General features: G+C 40.6%; 2 protein-coding genes across 3 annotated transcripts in view; one reads left to right on the top strand and one right to left on the bottom strand.

The window, feature by feature from the left end:
- Positions 1–27,505, bottom strand: part of ralgps2 (Ral GEF with PH domain and SH3 binding motif 2) — a 51,898-nt gene that overhangs the window by 12,331 nt on the left and 12,062 nt on the right. The window contains exons 5-12 of the mRNA XM_085152616.1: positions 25,562–25,651; positions 25,366–25,458; positions 24,680–24,806; positions 2,125–2,262; positions 1,107–1,197; positions 830–897; positions 323–461; positions 46–197 (exon numbers count right to left, since the gene is read on the bottom strand). Of these exons, the coding sequence (XP_085008742.1) occupies positions 46–197; positions 323–461; positions 830–897; positions 1,107–1,197; positions 2,125–2,262; positions 24,680–24,806; positions 25,366–25,458; positions 25,562–25,651 (898 nt within the window). The remainder of the gene's footprint in view (positions 1–45; positions 198–322; positions 462–829; positions 898–1,106; positions 1,198–2,124; positions 2,263–24,679; positions 24,807–25,365; positions 25,459–25,561; positions 25,652–27,505) is intronic.
- angptl1a (angiopoietin-like 1a) lies at positions 4,089–27,505 on the top strand. Of its 2 annotated transcripts, XM_085152617.1 has the most exons (6): positions 4,089–4,484; positions 13,421–13,668; positions 13,792–14,412; positions 17,224–17,417; positions 18,537–18,807; positions 18,897–27,505. In XM_085152617.1, the coding sequence occupies exons 2-6, from the start codon at positions 13,479–13,481 to the stop codon at positions 19,082–19,084; spliced, it is 1,464 nt and encodes a 487-aa protein (XP_085008743.1). In that variant the 5' UTR covers positions 4,089–4,484; positions 13,421–13,478; the 3' UTR covers positions 19,085–27,505. The 2 variants fall into 2 exon arrangements, with proteins under 2 accessions (XP_085008743.1, XP_085008744.1); XM_085152618.1 differs by having other exon boundaries at positions 4,089–13,668.

Genomic DNA, 27,505 nt, shown 5'->3' with positions numbered 1-27,505 from the left:
GAACATAAAAACTCTACTTCATAACTGTAGAGGTGCAAGTTTTACCAAGTGAAATGCCACTGGACAGAGTCGAGCTCTCTGCTTGTCCCCTGGTAGGACTGTGGCTTTCCATCACGCTGTCATCCAACAGATGGCGAGAGCCAGCATTGGGAAATGTAGCACTTTTAAACTCTACTGTATTTGTCTTATGGATAAAGCTGTGGAGACACAACAAAGCAGACAGAGTAGCACCAGTGTGTATGTGTGTGTGTATATATTTTTTAAACTATAGGACATACATATGAAAATTATTTCTTATAAAAGATTAACAATAGAAACTGACTTGTAGCCCAGACTGTGGCACTTCCTGTGTCCGTAGGGCAGAAGGTTCCTGGGGGATGGAGGTGTTGCTGGGACTTTGGTTCCGTCTGGTGCTACCGCACATTTACGTCCACAGAGAGGAGATGCTGACGCTTCCTGACCTGTAAAAAGAGTAAAACCACAACAAAAGAATAGAGATGTCATGTTCATGGTGTGTACAGAAAAAAAAAACACAAGTTAATTTTTTATTATTCTTATTATTTTAAAGAACTTTTAAATTCCACTTTAAGTGAAACAATGTAGGACATTGAAATGCACAGTGAAATTGAAAACAATCTTTGCGAATAAAGACATTAATGACAGTATAACAGGATCAATCAATTAAAACGTTACTTTTTAACAACATTGGACAAATGTGTCATTTAATTTGAAAACAAAACAAAAACTATAATTTTTGTTATAACTGATATACTAATGTGCAAATTTGAAACTTGGACATTCAGTTCAGATTAAGTGAGACTAAACTCACCGACAAGATCCTCTTTGGAGGCGTTGGCTCGTGGTGTGCTGGTGCCCGGCTCAATCTTCTGTGACAATCTAAAGAAAAAAATGCAGCATAAATCAATTGAAAAATCTATTTCAGTACCCTACAATACTCTTCTGTAAATTCCTCATGATGAAAAGAAACAGGGATGATGTTTTTGGGGGTGACAGAGAAAAGCAAGCAGTACAATTAGCAGGACGGTCATCTCTCTTTTTCAAGAAATCATAACTATAATGCAAAGCTTTGTTTGTTTGCTTCTTACTTGTAATTGTCATCCTCCACAAACTTCTGCAACTCCTCAATATACCTGACTGAGTTGAGATACTTCTGTATATGAGGCAACACTGGTATATCTGAGAAAGAGAAGATACAGGCAGACATGAAATTAAAAACACATGTGTACATGTGAGCCTGTGTAACACAAGCTGCCAGCATACTTTATGTTGGCTAGAATAATGGCCTGGAAAAAGGATAACATTAGTACTTTAAACCAAAGACAGCTCCAGAGCAGCAGCCTCCTGAGTGTAGCTAGGAAATAGCTGTGTCTTAGTTTTAAGTACTTAAATGACCAACACCTATTTGAAACATCTGCATATTTTTAAAAAACATGAAAAACAACCGTTTTCCAGTAAGCTGTGGTTGTGTGCTGGAGGACTTTTAAACCCACTGAATGTAGAATCTTCCTCGAAGGGTATTAGCCAATTTTAAGCAAATATTTGTACTAATTCAAATGACTCACTTCCTGCTCCACTTTTAGTGAATAACAGTTTGAATAAAGCCTTAAGGTGGGATTTTTGGTGCTGCAAATGTGCCGGTCCACATATGAGTTTCTGGTTGGACAGGGTTTTCACCTATCCCAGACACGCTCGGGGATGGGAATTCAGACTGCGTATCGCTTAAAGTTGATGACGTAAGCGTGTGCCGAATGTTAATTGGTTGAAAAGAGGGCTGGAGAGAGGGAACGATCAGTTTCACTTCAGCTCTTCGTACGTTATAACTTTTGTGCTTTCTGCGGCTGCCTGATGGACCAACAACAGCACAAGCAAGAGTGGACACTGCCTCCATCTGACAACAGTGCCCTCTGCAGGCAGACGAACAGTCACCGGATGGGACGAACCCTACCCATGCCGGACAAGTCTTGCTTTATTTATCCAACGCTGGTTTTTGATGCAACCACAGTGAAAAACAATCTGCTTTAACCCTTCTCTATATATACACATACACATACACATAAATATACATACTACACCAGCATAGGCATGCATCTGTTGAAGTCTCACCGTAGGTACAGGATCTCTGCAGGTCCGATATGATTCTGAGAATGTTATTCATCAGGTTTGATCTCTGTTCGTTCTCCAGTATGCTGCCCGTGGAGGGGTAGGCTGAATCTATATATGTCAGATCAGAAAGGTACATTCCTAAAAAGGGAGAAAAAAAGCAGATAGAAAGAGATGTCTGTTAAATTAAGAGAATCAGAGCACAACTCCCTCATGCACTCATCCTTCAGCGATCCAAGAGCCCCCTGCAAGCCAAACGAGGACAGCGTCCATCTGTTGGAGGTGTTATTTTAACCCTCAGTGGAGAACACAGGGAGTTTTCCTGACCGAACGCAGAGCTCAGCTTATTAGAAAGCAAACATGTAGACACAAACAAGGCTGGACACTGCAACAGAGCCAGATTTCCTTGGGTGCATGATGCAAGTGTCATGCAGCTGTGGGGTTCTTGGAGTCACATTCAGCTGGTAATTGCACACTGCTTGTTTGATATGGCAAAAACAGACAGGAATAAAAACCCTGCAAAACCTAATTTGCATATACTTTGTTCAAGCTTCAAAAATACTTTTTCCCTCTGATTTTTTTCCCCAGTGGATCTGAACGAGTGCTCCGAGTAGATCTTCTCTTTAGCCTTTCCAAATCATGGCCATCTCTCTCCCCCCCCTAAATCTCAGTGCCTATTTCTGGCTGAGATTCTTACTCTCATTAAATAAATATTAACATTAAAAGACAAACCCAGAAGCAGCTTGCCATCAATCTGAAGAGAGTTATTAACAAGTTGAACTGATGGTGCGCATTTCCTTACAGTCCCCTCTTCTTTTCATTTTTCTTGCAGAATGTTTTTTTTTTTTGGACACACCAGGGTCGAGATTGGGTGCAGATGTAAGAAAACCTATCACACAGCCAACTACATGACACCCACAACCCTCCCCTCCATGGAAAATGGTGTAATACACACAGCACTGCTGACACAGAGCCTAAACACACAACGGCAGGAGGAGATCCAACAGATAAAGGAGGTCACACTTTGTTTTTGGGATATCTCTCTCACACACACACACACACGCAGCTGATTAGAATTAGAGGGAAAGGGTGAGAACAGAAAAAAAAGTTTACAAGCGCTTTGCAACTCAGCAGTGAGTTGGGGAGAAGAGGAGGAAGAGAGAAATCCTAAAGGCTTAACCACTATAGCTTCTTGTCTGAGAGTATGTCAGGGATAATGGCGGTTAGTCATGCACAAATCCATACTGCCTGGAACACGCAGACAGAAGTATGAGTAGAGAAGCTGTGGTTTGCATACACAGGCACTTTGTATATGTTTACTTGCAGCAAAACTTGTACGAGATGGAAATAAATAAATATTTAATGGCAAGAAGGCAGAAATTCAATCACAAATCAGGGAGAAAATTCTTCCAAAACGGTTAAGCAAGATCTTTTAAACATTACAGCTTAAACATGTATGAATAACACATTCAAGTAAATCACAATGGTGACAAAAAGCAAGTTAAGTCCAAATAAACTTAGAGTAAACCTGGAGTGACCATTTTGCACCAGTAGTGCCACGAATCATTTCTATCTGCCTGCTTTGGTCTCCGACTCTCACATCCAGCTGTTCTCTACAGGAAGAAGCTCCGAAACCCCAGCAGCATTACAATCAGCTTTTCTCGTTGCTACCGGGAAAAGCAAAAGGAGGGGAACTTCAAGTTGTAATTGAGGATGAAGAGGTCAAAGCAGTCCTGGACTCAGCAAAACACCTGAATTCAAACAGGCCTCGTCTCTTTTCTCCCTTATACATAAACCACACAGGTCATTGTTAAGGATGGGACATTTAATCAGCAGCTCTGCCATTCTCCTTTTCAGTCTTTTTTTTTTCTTTATCACTTATGACATCAGAGGTAGGCTGGGCGACTAAAATAAATAAATAAATAAAATAAAGGAGGGAGAAAGAAAAAAAAAAAAGCAATCTTCAACACCCACACCCTCATCCCCCTTTTCCTCCCTTCTCTTCCTTCTTCCCCTCCCTCTTCTAGTCTCCCCCATGCTTTGTGAAAAACTCAAGGCATCAGTGGTGAGAGCTCAGTCTGTTGAAGTGGCCGGCTTTTGAACCATACCCCAGCCTGAGCACCAGGAAAGTTCACAGGGAGAAGTGCAGCTTTGGGAAGTAGGGCCTTGACTAAAGCCTTGCATTGTGATTTATTGCTACAGAACAGGAGGAGTGAGTCGAGGAGAGAACCTCTGAAGACTTGGACAAAGAGAGAGACAGAGACATGAGTCCTGCGCACTGCAGCCCGGTGAAGACAGAATATAATATACACGTGAAACCATAACTGCAGGAAAACATCCCCCTCGCTACCGGTAACAAAAAGGTAAACGCTGGCCGAGTTTTATTCTGTTTTCAATTTGGATTTTGGAATCAGTGAGTGTGTGTGCGTCTGTCAGCAAGATGGCGTTTTGTGTGTATCTGGGCAGCTGTGAGAGCTCTGGCTGAGAGGTTGGAGAGGTTAGGACGTTTCGTGACTGGAGGTTACATCTGCAGACAGAAACATTTAGCAACGCTTCTTTGGCTATCCCCTGGAGTCTGACTGAGAAATACCGTGTGCAGCATACTGAGAAGTGTATCGTGTATACATTTAACATATGTAATGTGTATGACGCCAACAAAGAAATCTGGTGAGAATTTATGATCCTAGTTGCATTAAGGAAGGGCAAAAAAAACTATTTCTGGTGTGCAGGGCCATGATTTACATCATTAAACTATTTAAAAAATATACAGTCAATGAGTTGTTTCATCTAAATGTGAGAATGGAGAAACAGCCAAGATCTTAAACTTGCTCTGAAAATGACATTAAACCTTACCTGAGGAGAAAGAATAAGCCATAGAGAAGACAAAAAAAGAAAACTGGGACATTCCAGCAAAACACTTGAGGGAGAGTGATCAGCTCAGATGGAGAGATTTGAGCTCTGCTTCTAGGCCTGTTTATTTTTTCTTGGCTTTTGGTTTCCTAATACAGTCTGAACCTGGCTGCTAACAGGGGTACAGGGATGTAGCCGAGTTAACCTGGTGGAAATCGGGGTTAGGCCAATAAGTTCCATCTGTACATTCAGACGTGGTGACATCTCATCTCATCTCACAGCCCCTTTTGGAAGGCTTAAAAGTGAGCAGATTGTTTCTATGACAGTTTATAAGCTCCCAGTTCAGGGTCGTGTTAAGGGAAAAGATAAAAATGCAGTGTAAGCCAACCTTAACCACATCCTCTATCAAATACACCCCATGGACATAAGACACTTCAGTCTCAACCTTGTCATGATGGCAAACGCTTTGAACACTAATAACATCAATATGGTGCTCTTCCATATCAGCAACTCACAATTATCTTCAAATGTTTTTTGCTTACGTCCTGGTCTGTTGGTGGTATCTGTGGAAACATTCTGCTCGCTACAAAGCCACATCTGTGAATGCTGTAAAGGTCCGTGAGAGACACGCAGACCTTCAAAAAGCCAGTGTTTGAAGTAAAAGGCAAAATGAGCGATGGCGAAAAGGGCTAAGAAAACACTGCACGAGCATGCTCATTTTTCCGCTTAGAGTAATAAATCATAATATCGATACCTCTAATAATTCAGACTGGAAAAATAAGTGGGAGAAAAAAAAGATAAAAAAGATAAAGGGGAGGCAGGAACAGCTGTCTGAGAAATATCCAGAACATTCCATGCTGAAGCACCAGCATTCGGCTCTACCTGAACCGTGACTGCACAAAGGACAGGCTTTAAAAACGGGTCATTACTTACAATCCACGCATAAACCAACCATACTCTTAGCCTTCACCTTAAGAGTTTTAAATCACAGCAGACCATCTGTTTGATGTCTTTTCTATTTAAAGTTTGCAAAAGTCCCACGACAAGCCAGTCAGGCAGTGCGTGGCCCATCAGAGTCAGTTACCTGCAGCCCTCCCCACCAGTCCCTTCATAGACTATGCTGTAACTCAGCACGGGACTCATAGCTCACCCAGCCAGCACCAACAAACCGCTGCGGTGTTTGGGCAGCAGGCATGCATCCAATCGTATCTTGCATTTTTAACCCGTGACAATGCTAGTCTCAACTGATTTTGTCTGCAAAACGCAGCCAATTAGAGAAGCGGACAAAGATAACATCCTGGATAAAGTCTTATCCAAAAACACTGCTCCTGCACTACTGTGTGCACATGTTAAACCCCACCACAGAACTACAAGTCTGACACATTATATATCTCTTAAAACTCAAACCGACATTATGAGCCACACAAACTTTTAAACTTTATAAGGACATATAAAAACTAGTGGGGGATAAAGTCAAGGATAGTCACAGGAAAGTTAGTTTGAACTGTGAAGCTCATTAATGAGAGCTTGGACACAGCTGAACAGACTGGTCACCGTAGGGAGGAAGAGGTCAGCCAGGAGGTCAGGGTAAATAGACGGGTGAAGTGGAGGCATGTAACTAAGTAGAGCCAGTGGACAACAAGCGTGTAATGCAGTGTGCAAATTTATGTGTTCTTCCTTGTTGATTTAGCTAATAGAAAGCATGTGAAGTCTGAGGTTTGAGTTTAAGGCTAGGTGTGACTCAGAAGAGAAATAAAAACCAAGGAAAAGTATGCACGAGTGGCCAAAGAATGTACTAAATCAGAAATTTTAAACCATGCAGCCAAACAAACATTCATATAAATTCTTTTTTTAAAAAAATATTTTCCCCCTCCTTGCTCTCCTGGATCGCCTGACCTTCCTGAAAGTAATTTTTGCTGCACAAAACCTGAAGCAGCAATCCAGATATTCATTTATTTATCAGTTATCAACCAAAGAGCACGCCAACCAGGACAGGTGAAGCTACAGCTAATCTATCAACTTAGCTAGGTTAATTTCAAAATTAATTTCCACCAAGAAACTGGGACTGTTGTGGAGGGTTACATCAATAAACATATAAAAGACACAAAATTAATACCAACCTATCAGTGGAGCACACACAGAACAGTCCCAGTTTCTCACGTGACCCATTGAGAAGACAAATTAGCCACGTCTGACTGAGAAAATACACTATACAGAGGAAGATGCAAGTTTATGGTGTCATCAGTTGGTTTTTTCATGCACAAGAATGAATAATGCCAAAGATGTGTGTGTGCGTCATCTATTCTATAGCAGGGGAAGCAAGAGGAAGAGTGTCATGTAATAATGACAGTGTTGGAAATCTCAGTCATTACATTAAGCACAGCACAGACAAAAGGATGACCCTGAGTTTCTGTGCATTTAAGTGCATGTTATGAACGCAGAGTAAGACGGGGAACCCGCTTTCCACAAAGACCAATTGATTTCAGGGCGGATGAGTGGGTGGGAGCAAAGTAGAGGAAGGGTGGGACTATACCCTAATCTACAAATAGACCTCTGACCCCAACAACAGTCTCACCCCACATGTTTATAGAGTTTCCCCCACAGAAGAAGGAAAACAGATGGGGGGCCCGTAGGGCCTCAGGGTGGTTTTGGGGGAATCACGCCTCACTAACATAGCATCATCAAGGACGACAGTTTAGTAGCTAGAAAAGCAGGAGGTTGAAATAACTTGTTGGTAAGGGTTGGTTTTATTAAAAATACAGGCCACCATCAACTTAATATTCAAGTTATAATGTTTAGTGGATTGCCTTAAGTTCCAGTAAAAACCTTCAGTATCCGTTTGTGGCTCAGGTTTTCTAATAAAAAGAAAATCCTACTGTAATTCTTTGCATCTGCCCTCATTTCCCTTTTAGTTTTACACCATGAACTGATATAAAACATTCCCATTACTTACTGTACCGCAATGTCATTTGTATTCCATTTTAGAAGCGGCATTTAAAGTTTCTTCAGTTTTGATTAAGCTTTTACGAGTTTTCCGTGTTTTTAGCACTCCTGTGTGAATGCTGCTTTTTTTTTGGTTTGTTTTTCTTCTCATTAACTGCTTCATAATGTCAGCGCTTTTACTACATCCCCGCTCATGCTGAGTTATCCTCCCAAAGCCATTTATTTACTCACATTTTCATCCTATCCTTCATCAAAAGCAAGTTAGATCGTTTCTTTGTCGGCTGTTCTGCGTACACTTCTGTAACCTACTGTTTCAGCAAGCGCAGGAAAAGTTTGACTTTGAGTTACTCATGTAACTCAGCTCTGTCTGATGTCATGAACAGAAAAAAGCTGCTGCTGTTGTTGTTGTTGCCGTTTCCACGTTGTTCCTTGAATGAGAATATACTTCAGTCATCCCTATTTTCCCTATTTTGTTTTCACGTTCCCTTCTTTTTGTAACCAGTGATGAGGTGTTTGGAGGTATTTTGGACTTATTGTGGGAAAGTCTGAGGACCAGATGAGGGAGTGGAAGCAGAGGATTTGAGGCTGGGAAAAACATTGACTTTGAAAATATAAATAAATTCTATCCAAGTCATTCTCTCCCACTGGCTGGACTGCAATCCATCGAGAGAGAGACTGACACATTAGAAACCCACCATGGGCGCTGAAACAAACATGCTGCAGACTGATATTATACATATGTACAGGAGGTTACAAACTGAAGCAAAAACAAATCTAAAGTTTCTCATTAAGGTATTAAGCTCCCATGTGCCACCAACACAGCTTTAAAAGGCACCACAGATTTTATTCTCCAACTCTATGGAACATTAAATTTGGGATAAACATCATTATCTTCATAGTTATCCCCTTGTACAGACTTTTAATACCGCTGCGTAACACGTTGGCTCATAATGTTCTATAAGCTTCAAATCTAGTGACCTCAAAGGCCACAGCATGGTTTACATCAATCTCATACTCATACTTACATACATACTTTGGTGCTCTAAGGAAACAAGTAAACCCAAACATCCCTCACTGCAGGGTTCAAGCACTTAGGCCTATACTTTTCTCCTGGCTTATGGAACATGTACTTCTCCGCTAGCTGAGACTACAGTTAAACTACTTATGTAACCACTTGAGCAGACATCTGGATCAGTTCTGCCATCTTCACATGAAATCACAATCAACTGGCTCTTCTCAGAATTTCTGGACATAATATAGAGCAAGACTGTGTGTAAACAGCCTAATAAACAGCACACTTGTAATTACACATCTAAGTTTCTCCACGCAGTTGTTCAGATTTTCCTTTTAATTTATCACTTGTCTGTTTGGCATTCCTTCTAAAGTACACACTTCATTCACCTGTAACCAGACACCTACAGGTGTATGACAATCTCCATGCAGGCAGTTTATAGTAAATATTTGTAATAGTTTTCTTTAGGTGACAAATGAATATATGTTTTTTTACAATTATGCGCAGTGAAACCCAAGGTTATAAGAGTGCCTGCCATATGGCCATCTCTGTGAAGTCAGCCTCAACAATCATTATGCTGTCTATCCGAATATTACAAGCTAATTTTTCCCTGCCAGGAGGAAAATAAACAGATGTCTTACTTAATGACTTCTCTAGTCATTTCCTCTCTTGCAACAATCATAATATAATTATAACATCAGTCTCTACATGAACAATCTAAAAGGTAGACGAAAGCCAGTTTCTCTCCAGAGGAAACTGGCTGTCATTGTGCTGTCAATGTAAATACAGTACGGCAAGACCAATTTGAAATGCAGTTAATTCAGCATGGCGCCCATTCTCATTTTGTAATTCGTAATTTTGTTTTTGTATAGTTTGTTTTTTCATGTGTGGGCAAGTGCGGTGAACCCCTTTATGTTTTGTTTTTTTTTTGATCATTTACAAAGTGACTAAAAAACAAAACAAAATATAGTGCAACTACAGCTGAAGTGCAGAATTTGCATTTATAATAGTGTAATGGTTCATACAGTGGAATGACTGTGGATTGAAAAGAAATTAACCCACAGCACAGACAGGGGCATACAAAAAGACATGCAGACAGGGGAGTGCGGACAATCAAAGAGATACTGTAAGATAGATAAGGAAGTGCATACCCTGCAGTGCATGATAGAGGTGCATGAGATCATACTACTGCCAAAAAGATGGAGGAAAAAAAAGGCATGCAGAGGTGACCGTTCGTCAGTCCTTCACTGGTTTCAAATGGACTACACAATTTTTTGCTAGTAAGGCAGCGCCAGCAAAAAAAATAACAATCCTATTCATATTAAAGTAGAAAATTGGTTTAAATGTTTCTTATTTGGTATACTACTTAAAGTCTTGTTCTCCCATGTGCTTTTAGTTAACTGTAACTGAAAAGGGTGGAAGGAGCACTAAACAGAGGGAGCAAAGAGGAAGAAAAGCAATGAAAAAAAAAAGGGGGAAAGTCAAGAGGATGGGGCTTTCACATTGAAAGTGCCAGAGAATTCTGTTAAGAATAAAAAGGAATGAGAGTAGTTTATGTATGAGAGGATTTGCCTCAGGTTATGTTCACGATGACTGACCTGAAAGGCAAAAAGGGGCCATGACCCATTTTCTACCACCATTACTTTCTTCCATCTTTAACCTCTTACTGTTTCTCAACCACTTGACGATACATTCTAAGTGAAATAATACTTGCAGCCTATAACTTGCACATCAAGTTTGTGACCTTAAGCTAACTTGGTACTACACATTCTTGCTTCCTGACTCCAAAAACACAATGTTAATGTCCTGATGGCTGCATCCATCTTTTATACACAATGCAGAGCCTGAGGAGAAACAATCAAGGAGTGTGAACTCATGCATATATGGACAGATGTGTACTACTGCACAAGTATAAAAAGATACGTTACCAGATGTTCTTTAAACACAGGTGAGCTTTGTGTTTTTCTTTTAACAGCCCTTACAGGTCTGAACCAATTTAGATGTTTTTTTTCCTTCTTACTCAAAAGGGCAGTGTGCTTGTTCTGGTGAAACACTGTCAGTGTTGTACCTTTACACACTACTGACCTCTCAGCATCTCCTGGAATGTCTTTGATATGCTACGTTTCCATGAAAAGAGACTAGGCCCCTCATACTCATAATGAAGATAGGAGCTGAGACAGCGAAGGGATAGAAGAAAGGGACTGCAAGTAGGTGCTAAGGCAGGCAATAACTGATAGATGAGCTGTGATGTTACAGTTCTGTTCATGCCTCGTACGCTTTATGAATATGAAGACTTTGTGGAACTGATAAGTTTAAAAAGTCAGCCACAGTTTAGAAGAGAAGACACTTGAAGACTGATAGTGCTGACGCTGCTGGTAAAGTCATTAGCAGCTCTCACTAAGGTCAGCAAGGATACAGTACCTGGTTACGCTGTCAGACACACAAGCTGCTGGAAAAACATACAACCATGAAAATGAATAACATCTCTGAGTAGTCATGCACACAGAGTATTCAATCATACAGACAGACACACGAACTTAAACATACCATTAAAAAGGTACACACACACACACACACACACACACACACACACACGCACACACCCTGCAGATCTAGAGTACTAACTGTAATTCTGCCCCCTTTCAACATTGTTCCAAGTGACATAATTGCCAGAATTCCTGAAGAACCACAATGGCGTCATATGGGAGACACACAGCGCCTGAGTTTCAGGGTGGAGGGTAGGCCATAATGATGTGGCATAGAGAAAAGACTGACTGTGAAGAGTGATGGAGGGGATTAGGAGGGATAGAAAGTCTTGGCCTTGCATAGGACCAGGTCGGGTGTTAAATTGAGCAGTACATGAGACTGTGAGAGCGCTTTTTGTGTTTGTATGCTGATGAGAAACAGAACAAAAAATCACAAGGGGAAACAGCTTTGCACATATTTTTGATTGATTTCTGACTTAGTCTCACATCCATTAGTGACTGTCCTGCATGCATGTTTGGAAAATATAATTTAAATGAAATATAAATACCCAACACCTGTGCTGGCATGTTTAACTGTGTCAAGGAAACTGCATTAGGGTCAATTTGTGGTTGGTGTGTTTCAGGTGAGGCCAGTGCAAATAGCCAACCTAGTTACAAAGGACAGTAACATTACATCTAAGCTGTGGAAGTAGTAAGTCAAAAGCCAGGTATTTATATTTTAATGTCATGGTTGAACAACGTGGAATAGACTTTATATCTTAAAAAAAAAAAACCACAACTATACAGCCAAGTGGCACTGAATTTCCTACTGAGGTGCATGGCCACAACATATCTTTTACACGCTCTTAAGGCTGGAGTACTCCCTCAATTATATGCAAAAGGTTTTTATGCTATGCTAAAAAATGCCAGCAGCTTAGTGAGGTGCTTTTTAGCAGCCTGTGTTGCATGCTAACCACCGTTTCCTGTTGCTAAGAACTGAAAAATGCTCAGCTACGGATAAAATCTATCTCATTACTGTCACTTTAAAAATCACACTGGAGGACAGGTGAGACAAATACGGTAACGATACGATAACAGTGGAGCAGATTATACTGCTCTGTTCTCAAATGACCCATGTCTGTAGCAGATGACATCCCCAGCATGGCACATTATTGTTAAAAAGCTTGTTGATACATTTAGCTTGATGTGGGTCTGCCATGTAAGCATCGATCAGCAAGAATCAGGTAACTGTAACACATTAGGTTGCCATTTTGTGTCACATCAATAAAAGTGTATCTGTTGTAGGGGAAAAGAAGCTAAGAAGAGACTGTGCTTTGCAAGTACCAACTTAAAAATAAATGAAGTTTCCATCCATTTTCTGCTGCTTGCTCCAGTATCTATAGTACAATCCAGAAACTGGAAGTTGATTCCTGTGGTCAACTTGCTGAGAAGTATCATAATTTCTAAAAAGGGTTCCTGATCCCTACAGTTGGGGGAAAATAACAAAACAAAAAAACAACTTTAAGTAGGATCTTATAGAAGCTGGGAGGATGGGAGTTTGCCAAGTCTCTGTCCTAGACTAAAGAAGATAAACTAAATTCAAGGGCAGGATGAAGATAAAGATAAATCAGCAACAGTTAGATATCATACCTCCTTAATAGGGGGAAACCAAGAGAACCTCTGAAAAATGGGGTGTCTGTCAGCAGGGGAACTAACGAAGACAGAAAGCAGACGTAAGCCAGTTGGCTGGACAGAAAATGTTCTCTCTTTCACTATTTCCACACAAATAACAGTCTGTGGGAGCAGTACGTGACAAATTCTCGACTGGACACTTTCCTAAACAATTAGATTGTCTGCTGATATTTTTTTAAGAAAGTATTTGAAGCTTTTTTTTTTTTCTATTTCATCAAAATTCTCTCAAAATCCCTCTGCTCTGGAAAAGCAAATAATTAACAGTCCTGCTGTTTTTATTCATTGTACACAAAGAAAAAGTTGTTTCCTTAATTCCTAAGGTCATGTGTTCTTTCAGGGAGGCCTGGAGGGAGTACCAGTAGCTGCCCATCTATCCATTCAGTCAGCCAGCAGCAATGCAAGGGCTGATGTGGCGTCTGTGCGCCTTGCTCTGCCTCTCCCTCTGGCAGGAAAGTTACTGCAGGAGCTCCAGGGAAGCCCGGAGGACCAAAGAGCCTTCTCTCCACAGGAGTAAAAGAGCTCCTCTGGATCCTGATGCCAAAAAATGCTCTTATACCTTCCTTGTACCCGAGCAGAGAATCACAGGTAGAAAAGATGCTATTTTTCGAAAAGTACCCTTAGTACAATAGGGTTGAACTAGTCTCTCTTTTGCTTTCCATTACATCAAAACAGCTTCTTATTAATCTCTTAAATCACATCTGTCATCAGGTCCGATCTGTGCCAGCACCACAGGCCCAGAGCCAGACAAGGAAAGAGTGACCCGTATGGAGATTGCAGATGTGCGGGATGTGCTCAACAAACAGCGCCGTGAGATTGAGACGCTGCAGCTGGTGGTAGATGTGGATGGTAACTTGGTGAATGAGATGAAGCTGCTGCGGAAAGAGAGCAGGAACATGAACTCCAGGGTGACCCAACTATATATGCAGCTGCTACATGAGATCATCAGGAAGAGAGACAACTCCTTGGAGCTCGCCCAGCTGGAGAACCGTGTCCTCAATGTGACCTCAGAGATGATGCGACTGGCTTCAAGGTATAGGGAGCTGGAGGCCCGTTTTGCCACAATGGCCGGAGTGGTCAACAACCAGTCCATTCTCATATCTGTACTGGAGGAGCAGTGTATGAGGACGCTGGGACGCAGCGAGTTGCCTGCAGTTCCCCCTCTGGTGCAGGTGGTACCGCAGAATATACCAGTCAACAACCGTTTCACCAATGAGATACAGAGGGACAATAACAACAGGGAGTTCTCCCGTGGACCACGCATCAACCCACCTACAATAAGCCCTTTTGGGATTGACCCTCCACCACCGCAAGGAACGCTTACCTCTGATGGTAAGTACAAATTTAAAATGGCAAAGACTGAGGAATAACTGAGGACTGTAAAACAGTCAGGAATCTAATGACTTTAAGTAGGCTGACGCTGAGCAAAAGTAAGATGTCTTAACTGTCAGAAACTGTGCTAATTGTACACACAACTACTAAAGTATAATTAGCCAGGGATTGCAATTCAAAACCTAATTTCTCGCAACAGTTGGTACTGTTGAGGCACAGTTGGCTCATGCTTGGCATGCTACAGAGGCAGTGAAATCATACATTCCTATGATCCCACTTGGCTGCTTGTACTGGCAGCATGACACCGAGCATATGCACTAAATTAGTGGGATGGGATTAGGCCTCTTTTAACAGCATTAAGAAGACTTGGTAAAATGGGAAAAGATATATCTTCAATTGGATAAGTAAAGGGGCAGGGTATAGTTAAAGTACCCATCCACTGGATTTGCCCAACAAGTCTGAGAACCCTGCACTAAAATAACTAATCAGATAAAATCCTCTAAATAGACAATGCTCCTTTGTTCTTTTCTTCCAAAAAAACTTGACCATCCTGACATCTGAGAAAGATAATCGCCAATGTGAAACTAATTTGCAAGGTAGACTGCTACTTGGAAACGGCTCCTAAAACTTGGTCCGGGCGCTTGTATTTTGACTGGCGATTAAAGTATGGGGAAGAATGTTGAAAGGGGTTATACAATCCCTGAAACGGTGAAACAGACAAGGGGGAAAGCAAAACAAAGCCTGTCTGAAAAATGATGGGTCAGAACCAGACAAATTTAAGGGCCAAGATAAACGTATTTTTGACAAGGTCACAGTTTAACTACATTATCGTCATCATCAACTTATCAAGTTTAAACCAATACATTTCACAGCTTATTTGTAAATTACCCTTTACTTTCAGTCATTTGGTATGCATGTCTATGACGAATTATAAGGTATATATATATATATCGATATACATTGATATTTTTCCTTCAAACTATAGTAAACAATGAAGCCTGAACATCCTCGGCTGGGCAAACTATATGAAAGCACCCAAAATTCACCTTAAAAAGGTATCAGAATGAAAAGAAAGAAGAAGAAAAAAAAAACCACATTTTTATATCAGGAAATATTTGAGAAAACATGCACCAATGCAATGAAACTGCATCTATGATATGGCAAAGTATCACCTATTCTGGGCTTTACATATGGCAGAGTTAAATAATGACATAAAATTCAGATGTATACTATTTTGGAAATAATTAAGTCAGTTTTTCTGTTTATGATCATTCAGGCGGCCTAGTTAGACCTTAGCATTATGATATTTTTGCTTTGTTTGAAAAGGCATCAGCTCACAGTCACAGCCCTGTCATTGCAAAAAAGAAAAAAAAAGAAAAAATTAAAAGTCTATACAAGAGTTAATGCCTATACAGTCATTTTAAATGTGTGTTAATCCCAAGTGTCTGGTTTCTCATGAAAGCCCACATCAATCAGTGAAACCGTTCTTCTTAAATCACAGACCTGTCGCCACCTCCACTGACATTCAAATAATGACATGCTTCTTTTAAGCTCAAAGAGCAGAGGAGCATATTTTAAAAGCCTCCACATAGAAAAAAAATCTCCAAAGAAACACAAAGGTAGAAGACGGCATGAGGTGAGGAAGTGCTCGTGGGAGGTAAAATTGCAGAGACTGAACTTGTAAATGACAAGAAGACCGCGTATCCTTTTAACTACCTCTAGTTATGTGGAGTTTCTCATCTACCTTACCAAGCTGTAACTGTCTGCTTAGTTATCAGCCGAATAAAGTGTATTTGAACTGACAGACATACTACAAACAACATTCTGACCATATCCTTACTGACCTTATCCATCAGCTTCTGTTTTCACTCGATTAGTGCTGCTCCTTCATGATCGAGATAAAAAGTTATAATAAGAAGATTTAATTTTTCTATAGAGTTTTTATGGATGAGGTTTTCCAGCAGACAGGATAGATCTAAAACAAGGAGGGAAAGGTGCAAAACAGAAAGCCACCACAGGTCCTAGCAGGCCCTCTTCCATGTAGGTTCCATACAAGTATAAATACGCACCGCTTCACCACAGTTTGGTCTAGATAAACCAACTACTATGTATTATACTGGGTACCTATGTGCTTTCAGAGAGTCTACCACAGGCCTCTAGACTAGACAGACAGACCCAGCTTGTGTTGATACTGGTTTAATAAATATTCACAGAGAGAAAGAAGAAATGTAGCCGGTTTAGACTCAGCTGCTTCAGCTCAGCTCTGGTGCAGCGCCACCTCATAGCTTTGACTGAAGGTGGAATCTAGGTGAATATTCAATAACAGCTTTGGTGTGCAGATGAAAGCTTATGTAACTTCAGACTATGGGATGTTTGGGCGGTCTGAGCAAAGATGTTAATTTCTTTGTCTTCCCTTTTAATCTAGTTTATAACGACTTCTGTATGTGAACTACAAAGAGTGACATTTAAATCAGGACAGTCAAGTCTTATTATTCAGAAGTTTCCAACTGTGTGCAAGTCAGATAATTTGTGTTGTTTAATAATTAAATAAAGAAAAAAAATCAAGATTCTGTAAATTAGTCAAAGATATGGTAATACATGGCTTTTTAGTGCAAGTTACAGCTCATCTTAGTATCATGCATACCCTTGTCCTCAAAATTATCACCTATTAAAATCACCACTTGGGTTTCTCAATATTAACAATATAATTTATATGCAGATTAAAATATCACAAATGAGTGTTTATCAATATTAATGTTCAAATAAGAACCGCTTATTTATCTTCCTCTTCTACATCATTTACAACACCAGGTCCCTTCAATGACTGCTACCAGGTGCGAAAGGCAGGCTACACCACCAGTGGTATGTACCTTCTTAAGGCAAACGGCAGTGACCGACTGATCCAAGCCTGGTGCGAGCATGGCCTCGACAATGGAGGATGGACAGTTATGCAAAGGAGGAAAGATGGCTCTGTTAACTTCTTCCGTAACTGGGAGAACTACAAGGTAAGTTTACTGAAAAGGAGTTTAATGAAGTAACAGCAGGTCTAACAGGACATGTGATAAGAATTTGGCATTTCAAGAACACAAATGTACAATAACAGTAGGTTTAGGGCCACTAGCCAAGAATATGTAGCTTACCCTGCAGATGATCATAAAATCTATACTGAACCTATGATTGGCTAGTTGCTTATGCCAATGGCCCAAAAATAAAGTGACAGATAAAGAGACTCTGTATCACTCTTTTCACAAGTCCCACCTTCAAGAGAGCAATGCCAACAAAATTAGTAAGTTTGTGCAGCCCACCCCTTTCCTTAGCAGCCCAGTCTCTGTGGTTCATTTTAAGGTCACTTAGCAAGCACTTGTTCAAACAGTGTAAATAGCTTAGTGGTGGATTTCCTCACACTGAAACTGCAGCCAAGAACTGAATCCAGGGACAAATGTATGCAATAAGAGAGCCCCAAGGGCTGAGAGGGAAACACAGCTCTCCTCTCAACCACACTGGAAATGACCCCTGGGTCTCTACTTCCCATGTCTCAGCCTTATGAGAGAAGATGATCTTTTTTTTCCTGTGTCATTTCTATCAAAATGCCCAACCTCTGTTTTCTCTGTATGTGATGAAGGCAAATTGCAGGAGTTTCCTTGAGTCATAAAATTTGGATTCATGTATTAATACGGTCATGGTGATTGGATTAGAGACAGAAAACACTTGTGCAGTTCTCCACTTGCTGCATTCAACTCTCCATCTACAACACTGCCAAATCATCGCTGGCTTTGCTGTTCAACAAATTTGTTGAGCTAGAAACCGCAGATCACAACCTTAACACATTATCATTTCAATGGGAAACAGATTTGATTTCAATTCACTTGATTGCAAGGAGAAAACTCTTATAAACACAGCTCCCTGGCAAGAATTCATAATAACCTCACTCTGTTTTAATGTTTGTGTTCGTTGGAAACGATTTGCCTTCACTGACCACAGAAGCAAAAGATCTATTCCTTCACCATTTAGCTAAACCGCAGTATCCAGCTTACGAAAATTAGTACTACACGTACAAAAGTAGTGACATTGAAATCACAAGTGAAACTGTCGTACTGTCATAATGTGGTGCCTGTCCCCTGCAGAAAGGCTTCGGTAACATAGATGGCGAACACTGGCTCGGCCTGGAAAACATCTACAATCTTACGAAACAGGGTGATTACAAGCTGATGATAGAGCTGGAAGACTGGACAGGAAAGAAGGTGTATGCCGAGTACAGCAGCTTTCATCTGGAGTCTGAGAAGGAGGGCTACCGGCTGAGGCTAGGCACCTACCAGGGCAATGCTGGTGACTCCTTTAGCAGTCACAACGGCAAACAGTTCACTACGCTCGATCGTGACAAGGACTCCTTCTCTGGTAGGGGGACATATTGGTTACATTAGTTTGAAATAATTCATGCATTACTCTGATCTTATTTTCTGAGCCTGGGTTCTTCTCTTCATTAGGTAACTGCGCCCACTTCCACAAGGGCGGCTGGTGGTACAATGCCTGCGGACAGACCAATCTGAATGGGGTGTGGTACAGCGGGGGAGTTTACCGCAGCAAGTTTCAGGATGGAATCTTCTGGGCAGACTATGGGGGTGGTTTCTACTCCCTAAAATCAGTCCGCCTCATGATGCGGCCAATTGACTAAGACCATGAACTGTGGTTCTTTCAGATGCATCTCAGTCTCCATCCTTATCTTTCTCTACCAATAAATAAATAAATACTGTAAAGGCAGAAGCAGGAATCTCTGCCACAGCTAAGGAAGAGGTAGTGACATGTTTATGGCCAACAGTCTACTCTGTGGCTAGTCAACTGTTACGCTGACATGAAGACTGATACCACTGCCTTCCCCAAGTAACTACTCTCCATCTCCTATCAGTGTGGACAGTCCATGAAGTTCCCTGAGGCCTTTTAGTATGACTCTGTCCTATTTTACTCACTCTTCTTGAGATTAAGTATGTTATAAAGGGAAATTATTATTTACTACAGTGATGAGATTTCTTCTGAGCAGCTAATGGTGACTTATTGAAAGTGTTCCCCATAGGATGGGGCATTGAATAAACTGCGATGTTTAATCGTGGTAGCATGAAAAATTAATGCAATCTAAAGTAGTGCTGAGAAGACCTGACAAACAGTGAGAGGAAATAAATAGTTCACCTACTGTCTACCGTTTCTACTGGATTTCCTGGACTTCTGGGGCAACAACCGACCCCCAGCACCAAACCCACAAACCCACCGACTGAACAGAAACAGAACCTGTGCAACGATGTGCTTGTTCAATGTGCATATGGCTGAGATGGCTTTAGTATGTAAATATCTTTGGCTTTATTTGTGAAAGTTAATTTAAAAAGGTTGTGATTCTACTCAGGCCAAATGTTCACAATGTCATCACTCTGCCATTCTTTGTTATTTAACAGTGTATTTATATTTAATATAGTCATGCCATTGTTATATCTAGCCCTGTAACAATACAATTCTTTACACTTTTCTTATCCAGTGTAGAAATACATCAGTAGCACTTCAACACACATACACACACGCGCGCGCGCAAACACACAAGACAAAACTATCTGGAGTGGATATCTAGTTGACTTTAGGATGGACAAGTTGTGACATGAACTACCAGCCATCCGAGAGGAATTAAATTCTTTCATAAACAATAAAATGTCTCACTTTTCACTACGCTTCTTGTTCTAATAAACAGCAAGACTTTCATAAAATCATTTCCCACACGAATACACTTGCAAGTGTCACTGTGTAAAATATTAGCACAGCAACTTTATTTATAAAGGATGACAGCATCGCCTAAAATAAGCCACTATATTGGATCTGATTTAGTTGCAATCCAAGCTCAGGGAGACTTCCAAATTAAAGGAAGCGAACAGAACAGAAATTAGCTCTGACCACACACGGGGACTGCATTTACAAATTTACAGTAGGTCAGATGTGAGACAAGAATTGTCATTTATGTCCCCCTGTTTAGCCGGAGATACAAAGCCATCTCAAGTTTCTCAGAAAACTTAATAAAGCAACATAAACTGCCATAATTAAACATCTTCTAATTTGGAGACAAGTCAACAAACTAGTATTGACCAGTCATCTTAAATTATGCCTCCACTAGACTCTTCTTTTAGAAGAACTGTACGTCAGAGCAGACCAAAGCTTTGCACTCTAAAGGTCCGGGGCAGATGAGGACTAGCCGTACTAGAGCCTGACACAGAGGACTGTAGGTTACAGGAATTGGTTATGAAAACCTCCCGGCCCCAACCCCGCTGGCAGGATTTTTGATGTGAGATATTTGACACTTTAAACTTGCTATTTTCCATTACATTAGTCATTCCAAACGCTGATGCTCGTGTCCCACAGCTACCACTACTCAGCAACAGCAAGCTGGAGTTGGAGCACTGCTGAGCTCAATTCTGGCATTCTGTAAAAATCTCTCTCCCCTAACAAGAGGCCACAAACAGAAAATACATGCTACAGCATCGCATTAATAAAATTACACTGGGACTGTCATAAATATTAACAAACTCTTGATCAGTGACATCCTGTTCAGAGAAGTGTAGCACCAAGCTACACGAACACAAAGGATATTTTTAATCCGTTTGTGCAACCAAGCAGATCGCAGCCAACAGCTGTTGGTTCAACTGTGTAATTGAAATCGAAAACTTTTTAGCATTTAAAATCAGGTGCAAATCAAATAGGTTTTATTTTCTTCCATGTGTACAGTACCTATGATCCTGTATTAGATATTAGATCACTTGTCGAGCAGTGTTTAGCAACACCAAAGACGCTGGTGGCAAAGTTTTGCTACTGATATCCTGCTTTTGCTAGACAAGGTGAAGGTGAAAGGTGAACTATTTTAAACTGCATGAATGGCTTTATTCCTAGAGTTAACCCATGTTTCTATGGGCTCTTTGTCCCTACATGATTTGCTAGAGATCAAGGATGTGAGCTTAGACAGGAGGCAGCAATGTCTGCCAAACCTAATAGTAGGTCAGAGATCAGACTGTTGCGCATATACACAGTTCAGCACAAATGTGTCACTGTAGAGCCAACACATGGCTCTTTCTCCAGACAGTTTATTGCCAGTGATAGGCATCACACCCAAAAATAAAGGAAATAGAGCACAGTCACAAACATGTCAAGAAGCCATTCAAATAAAGTTTAGGAAACAAAACCTTTTGGTAAGAAAAACAAACAAACAAACAACAACATGGTAATTCCAGCCCTCTGTTCTAAGTTGGGACTTTAATTTACGGCAACACTCAAATTCAGCAGGTACTGTGTTTAGACACCAGAGAGGTCAATATGCGAACATCAAGAGAAACCAAACACAAATTTATTCCTTAAGCACACCCAACACTTAGCTGGGAGTGATGCTCTGGAACAAGCACTGCGACTTTCAGTCTCCTGCTCATTCATTCCCGTTTTCTCCACCCTGGAGGAATCAGGAGAATTTACGATTAAGGGAAATGTGCAGGAGCAAGAAAGTGGCAATTTCTCTTTCTCTTGAGCGCCAGGTTGGCTCGATCCAGTCCTGAGGCAGCCAGTTAGTTGGTCACACATCCACGAGCATCATAGACAAGTTTATACTGTAAGGAAAGACCATGCAACTCCCACATATATGCCCTAGAAAACTCTACCCACGAGACAGAGCAACAAATGACGAATGACAAAAGCTTACCGAAAAGTAAGTTTCCTTTTGATTAGCATATACACAATGACGACACAGTTTAGATGTGCATTTGTCTTATTGTTTTACAGACATCCATGATGGAGCAGTGTGGGAAAATTGGTCCCCTAAACTTTCTTTAATGGCAAACAGACTCTTGCGCACTGCGTATTTCCTTGTGTCTGTTTGTTTGTGCATACTTGAGTGTCCAAGTCTGAATCACACAGAGGTAGCTATGATACAAGGCTGATTGAAAGGGGGGGACTATGGTAGGTTAAAAAAAAAGTTATTTAGCCAACCTGAAGTCAAAACAAGAACAAACAGTTCAGCCATAAAACCACACACACATGGGCATGAACGTTTTCCTTGCAACTCGTAAGGGATTCCTGTGTGATGTCATACTGTGGAGCCGGAGGGAAAAAGGAATATGAATATTCAAGGGATGGAAAAAAAAACCCAACAACTTTTCAACGTGTCCTAGTGATTCATGTGTTTGTTCCTGCTAAAGGGAACTTTGATGTTTCATAAGAGAGCAGAAAATTTATGCTCAATATTCACTATTAGGCCAAAGGGAGGTGGGGGGGATAATGATGTGTTACAAAGATGCGAAAGCTTCTGAGGAAACAGACAGTTTACTGAAACAGGCGGGGAAGAGAAGTAGAGCAAAAACACCAACAATAAATGCAACTGCTTAACAGACTGACAAATGATTGTCGTGGTGACATAAAGACAAATGCAGGCAGGAAGTTTGGCTTTTCAAACCCAGACGCTTGTCATTAAAGTAACCTTTAGCCCATAAAGATAAGAAGCTGAGTGCAAGGCATCTTAATGGATACTAAAAGTAAACAAGGGGTTATTTATTTGTTTATTTTAGTGTTTTCCATTGAAATTTTTATAGACGATGATAAAAATCCCAAATATGTGAGTCACTAGAACCATTACGGCTACTTCTGCAGAGAAGAGCTAAATTATTGAGCAAGCTCAAAGCTATTTAGAAATGCATCTTCAATCATTTTGGTTATATGGTACACACTGTGTCAAACACAGGTGATTAAAAAAATACTATTGCTAAATAAAAAGTCTTTAAAATGCACAACATCTAGTCTCCCATGGTGTAACAAACTATTGAGATATACAAGGTTTGATGTTACTCGAGAACATTACTCACTCAAATGTTGGAATAAATCACCTTGCACCTGTTGTATAAGCATATACAATAACTCTCTAGTCACCCATTTATTCCTCGCTTTATATCTACATGGATCAATTTTTAATTTACAGCATATGAGCAATTTGAATAAAACATGTGGTGTTGTGTTGAGTCAGCAAAAATGTTATAATGGAAATCTGGACTTCCAACGGCCTTTTTTTTTAAATCCAAAGTTTATGGTTGGAAATAAAAGTGCTTTCAAAGCAAAAATCGCATCGGCTTCTCTAGCTTAAACCAGACCAACATTAACTTTTATTTCACTTTTTGCCATTGTTGATTTCTAGAAATAAGGCGAAAAGGCAAAAGTGCTAAGCCTCATCATTTCTTTATATTTTGAAAGGAAAATTGAAAATGGGTGTAGCGATTTTTTAAAATGAGCAAACATAAGTGGAAATACAGTATAAAAAGACAAAGAGGGTTTTGTCTTCAAAAATCTGTATTTGGTATGACCAGTTTTATTCTTCAACACAGTCTGAACTCTGTTAGCTCAGCTTTCTGGTAATTTGTTTAAGTAGTCTTCAGGGATAGTTCTCCAGGCTTCCTAAAGGACTGTTGTACCTCTTGTGTGACCCCGTCGTACATACCGCAGATGATCTGAATGAAAGCTTTCAAGTTTGGATTCATCACTCTATCAGACCTGTTGCCACTGATTTTCAGTCCAGTTCATGTGTAATTTGGCATGCGTCAGGCGTTTCTCCCTGTTTCTCTTTCTTAAGAATGGCTTCTTGACAGCCACCCATCCACTGAGACCATTACTAATGAGGCTTTGGCAAACAGTAAATGGATCGACTGAAGGGCCAGATGTACTCCACAGGTCCTGTGTCAGGTCTTTGCTGGATTTGTATTTCCTCATTTCATGACTTTCAAATACTGTTCATCTGTTGTTCATCTGAGATATGCGTTTGACTAATAGCTCTTTGGATATCAGCTTTGGTGGATAAGATACTGTCAAATTGTTATCTTTAAGCACTTTTCTACAGGCAGAGTGTCACAGCAACACAAAATGTGTCCCCATCTCTTTATATGAAAATGTTCTGTTATGTATAGACAATATTTGTCCATCCCTTGGGTTGGATGCCTTTTTGTGCTTACAGGGTTCATAGCTCATTGGGGGAAAAAAGAAGAAGAAAAAAAAAATCTGATAGCAATTTAACAAATTTTTCCTCCAACTACCATTTCTTCCTCAACACAAGAGAAAAAGCTTTATTTCTTGGAAATAAAATATAAAGAAATGAGGGGGAGTGCAAGCTTTTTTGCACAGACCTATATTAGACTAAAACGTCACCTTTCGTAAGAAAGGGGGGGGGGGGGTTGCAGTAGTTACCCGCTATGCATGCATGTAGATTTGTGTCTGTTACCTAGGTATGGTATGCAAGAAACCATGCTCTGGCTGCTGATGTAGTCTCTCAGGCGTTTATAGTTGTCTTCTTTGGACATCAGGTAATCAAGCCGGTCAAACGTTGCCTTGTCCTTACGATTAAGTAACTACACACGAAGACAGGGATAAGGAGGGAACAAATGAGGGCTAAGATGTACAAGTGGAAAGATTTGACCATAAAAATATTTTTAAAAGAACCTCCTGTGGTTTTGCAGACCAGAGTTCAAGAAATTTCCAGCATTACATCACAACATCATTATGTTATTATGTAACTTCTACATCTTCAGTGAGAATACTGACTGACAAGTCTGTAAAACAGACACTGATTTTAAATTGAATAATGAATTCAAAATGTTCACCATCCATAAAGATTGTGTCACGTTCGTGTACAGATACTTGGCATCTCACTGAGACGCTGACATCTTTCTAAAAGTAATCAGAGTCCAAGGGAAGTGTATTTGTTAACGTCTCATTTTCCTTGTGAAATTAAAGTTTCGGAAAGTTTTAACTCTTTAATTCATTACGCCATGTCACTTGTGCTACTTTGTTTTATTATTCTCCGTTTATGTGTCCAGTGTTTTGGTGCAGGTTTTGGGAAAATTCCTGCTTATTGACAGCACTCTACTAATAAACTTGTGACATCAAAGCACAGCAAATATTACTCACCGCCCAAGTTTTGGTTAGCCTGAAGATGGGAGCACTTTGTAACGCTGACACCACTGCCATTACCGCATGGAGGTTGTTCATGTCACACAGTTTCTGTGAGTAGTAGTAGAGTACATCAAACATACATTAAGTTGAATTTGTACTGCAAACATTCGTGTGGATAAAACAAAGTCGTGTCCTGGGTGGACTTGTGTACCTTGGCAGTGCGAATATACAGACTCAACACCTCGGCTCTGATCTTCAATGTCTGTGCATGGAGGATCTCTCGTACCACCCAGAAACTTGTCTAGAAAACAAAACAAAACAAACATTAAAAAAAATACTCACAAACAAGGACTACAAATGACCAAGTATTACAGAAAATCCCTTTCAAGTAAGGACAAAGGGTAGTTCTGCTTCACACAATCTCCTGATTTTGAATCGAGAGCCAAGACTTGAAGACCTGTGTGACAACTCTTAATTAAAACGGTTATAAAGCAGAGCAGCAGAGCGCATGGCAAACTGCAGAAACGCTACATTAGTCAATTGGAAATTAGCTCTAGAGTAAAAGAAAGGCCTTCAGAGAAAAATCCAGCTGATGCACAAGAGATACGCACGACAACTCCTGATACTTCAGCTAAGAAAGCAGGAGGAAACAGGGAATACGTGTCCTTAGAGTAGTTGGCTAGACCGAGAATGATGTCGGAAACCTGTCTCTTTAGGGAGAGCGCTGGCAAACCAGAGCTCTGATTACACATGCACGCAGACAGACAAGTCAGTGAATCAGTGTTTAAGCTCCTGGGAGAAGAAGAGAATGGAAAGAGGAAAAGGGAGAAGAGTAAAAGAAGAAGAGGGGTAATGGGAGGGGAAGTTAGCTTCAACGCCACAGGGCTCTAAGGGCTTCAAAGCCAACAGCTGTCTGCACATTGTGTTCTGATAAGAGACGAAGACTGGCCATCCCTACTGTTTCTTCGAACACAAAACTCTTTATCTCTTTCAGTTTCTGAATTACTTTCTGACTTTTCCACTTGCACATTAACTGGCTTCGCCTATGTGGTCAACGTTCCTCTTTGTGTGTGTCCATCTACAAATTCGGTGTGCGTGTGCGGCAGCTTCACTGTGCTTTTAAAACAGTCAGGCTGTGCATAAATCCTAACCTATAGCTGTCTCTGCAGACTTTTTCCTGGAAACAGCACTGAGACTTTGTTTTTGTTTCAGAGGTGAGGTGAAGAGCTCAGGAGCGAACAGATAAATTCATTCTCCCTAACCATGTCCTGTCTTATAAACACATATTACTATGAGGTTGGATTGACAGGAAACAGAGCCATGTGCTTTTAATTTTCACCGTTTCACATTAAGCTTTATGGGAAAGGATGATGAAAATGGACAGAAGACACACAGCACAGATGGTGGACGCCGACTCCACTGGCGTCTACTTTAATATTCATCTACTGCTTTGAGGAAATGACCTCCCATAAAGAAGCAGCTCCCACTTTCAAAATGAAAAACTGAAATCCTGTTACATTTAACTTTCCCCTCATCTATGCAGTAGAAAAGACTTTCCAGTAAATGACTAAATTTGATTCCAATCTGGGAGCAAAGCATGCTGTAGCTTCACATTTAGGTTCCTCAGCGGTCTAACTTGATATCTGAGGTCAATCTGGACGAAGCATGGCTCCAAAAATCATGATCCCTTTGGGGTTTATTACAGAGCATGTGCCTGTGTCTGCTTCGGCCTCAAAAACTGTGCAATGATGAGATCACTCATGACAACAGCACTCTAGATAGCTGCATTCACGAAGTGCTCAAATGTGCCTGAGAGAGGGCTTCCCAGACCGGGCCGTGTCTGTAAGGGGTATGCCTTGAAACAACGATGATGTTTTCGGGACTGTGTTTATGAGCGTATCAATGCCTCCAGATGGAGCTACGAGGCCCCAAGATCTCAATAATCATAAATAAGAGGAAGCAGACAGATCCAAACATGAGCTGATATGTGACCCGAGGAGAGAAAAATAAAAAAATCGAGACGAAGATTTGGCTAACGATGGGAACCGCAGCTGATGATGGTAGGATCCAGTCACTGATGTGCTGCTAACGTCTGTTCCAAAGTAAAGATGAGTTAGGGAGGGAAAATAATAATAATAATAATAATAAAAATTTT

Source organism: Neolamprologus multifasciatus, chromosome 23, assembly GCF_963576455.1.
Source record: "Neolamprologus multifasciatus chromosome 23, fNeoMul1.2, whole genome shotgun sequence".
In the NCBI taxonomy this organism is placed as follows: domain Eukaryota; kingdom Metazoa; phylum Chordata; class Actinopteri; order Cichliformes; family Cichlidae; genus Neolamprologus; species Neolamprologus multifasciatus.
Note: the sequence above shows the minus strand (reverse complement) of the source record. Positions and strands in the feature narration are given on the sequence as shown.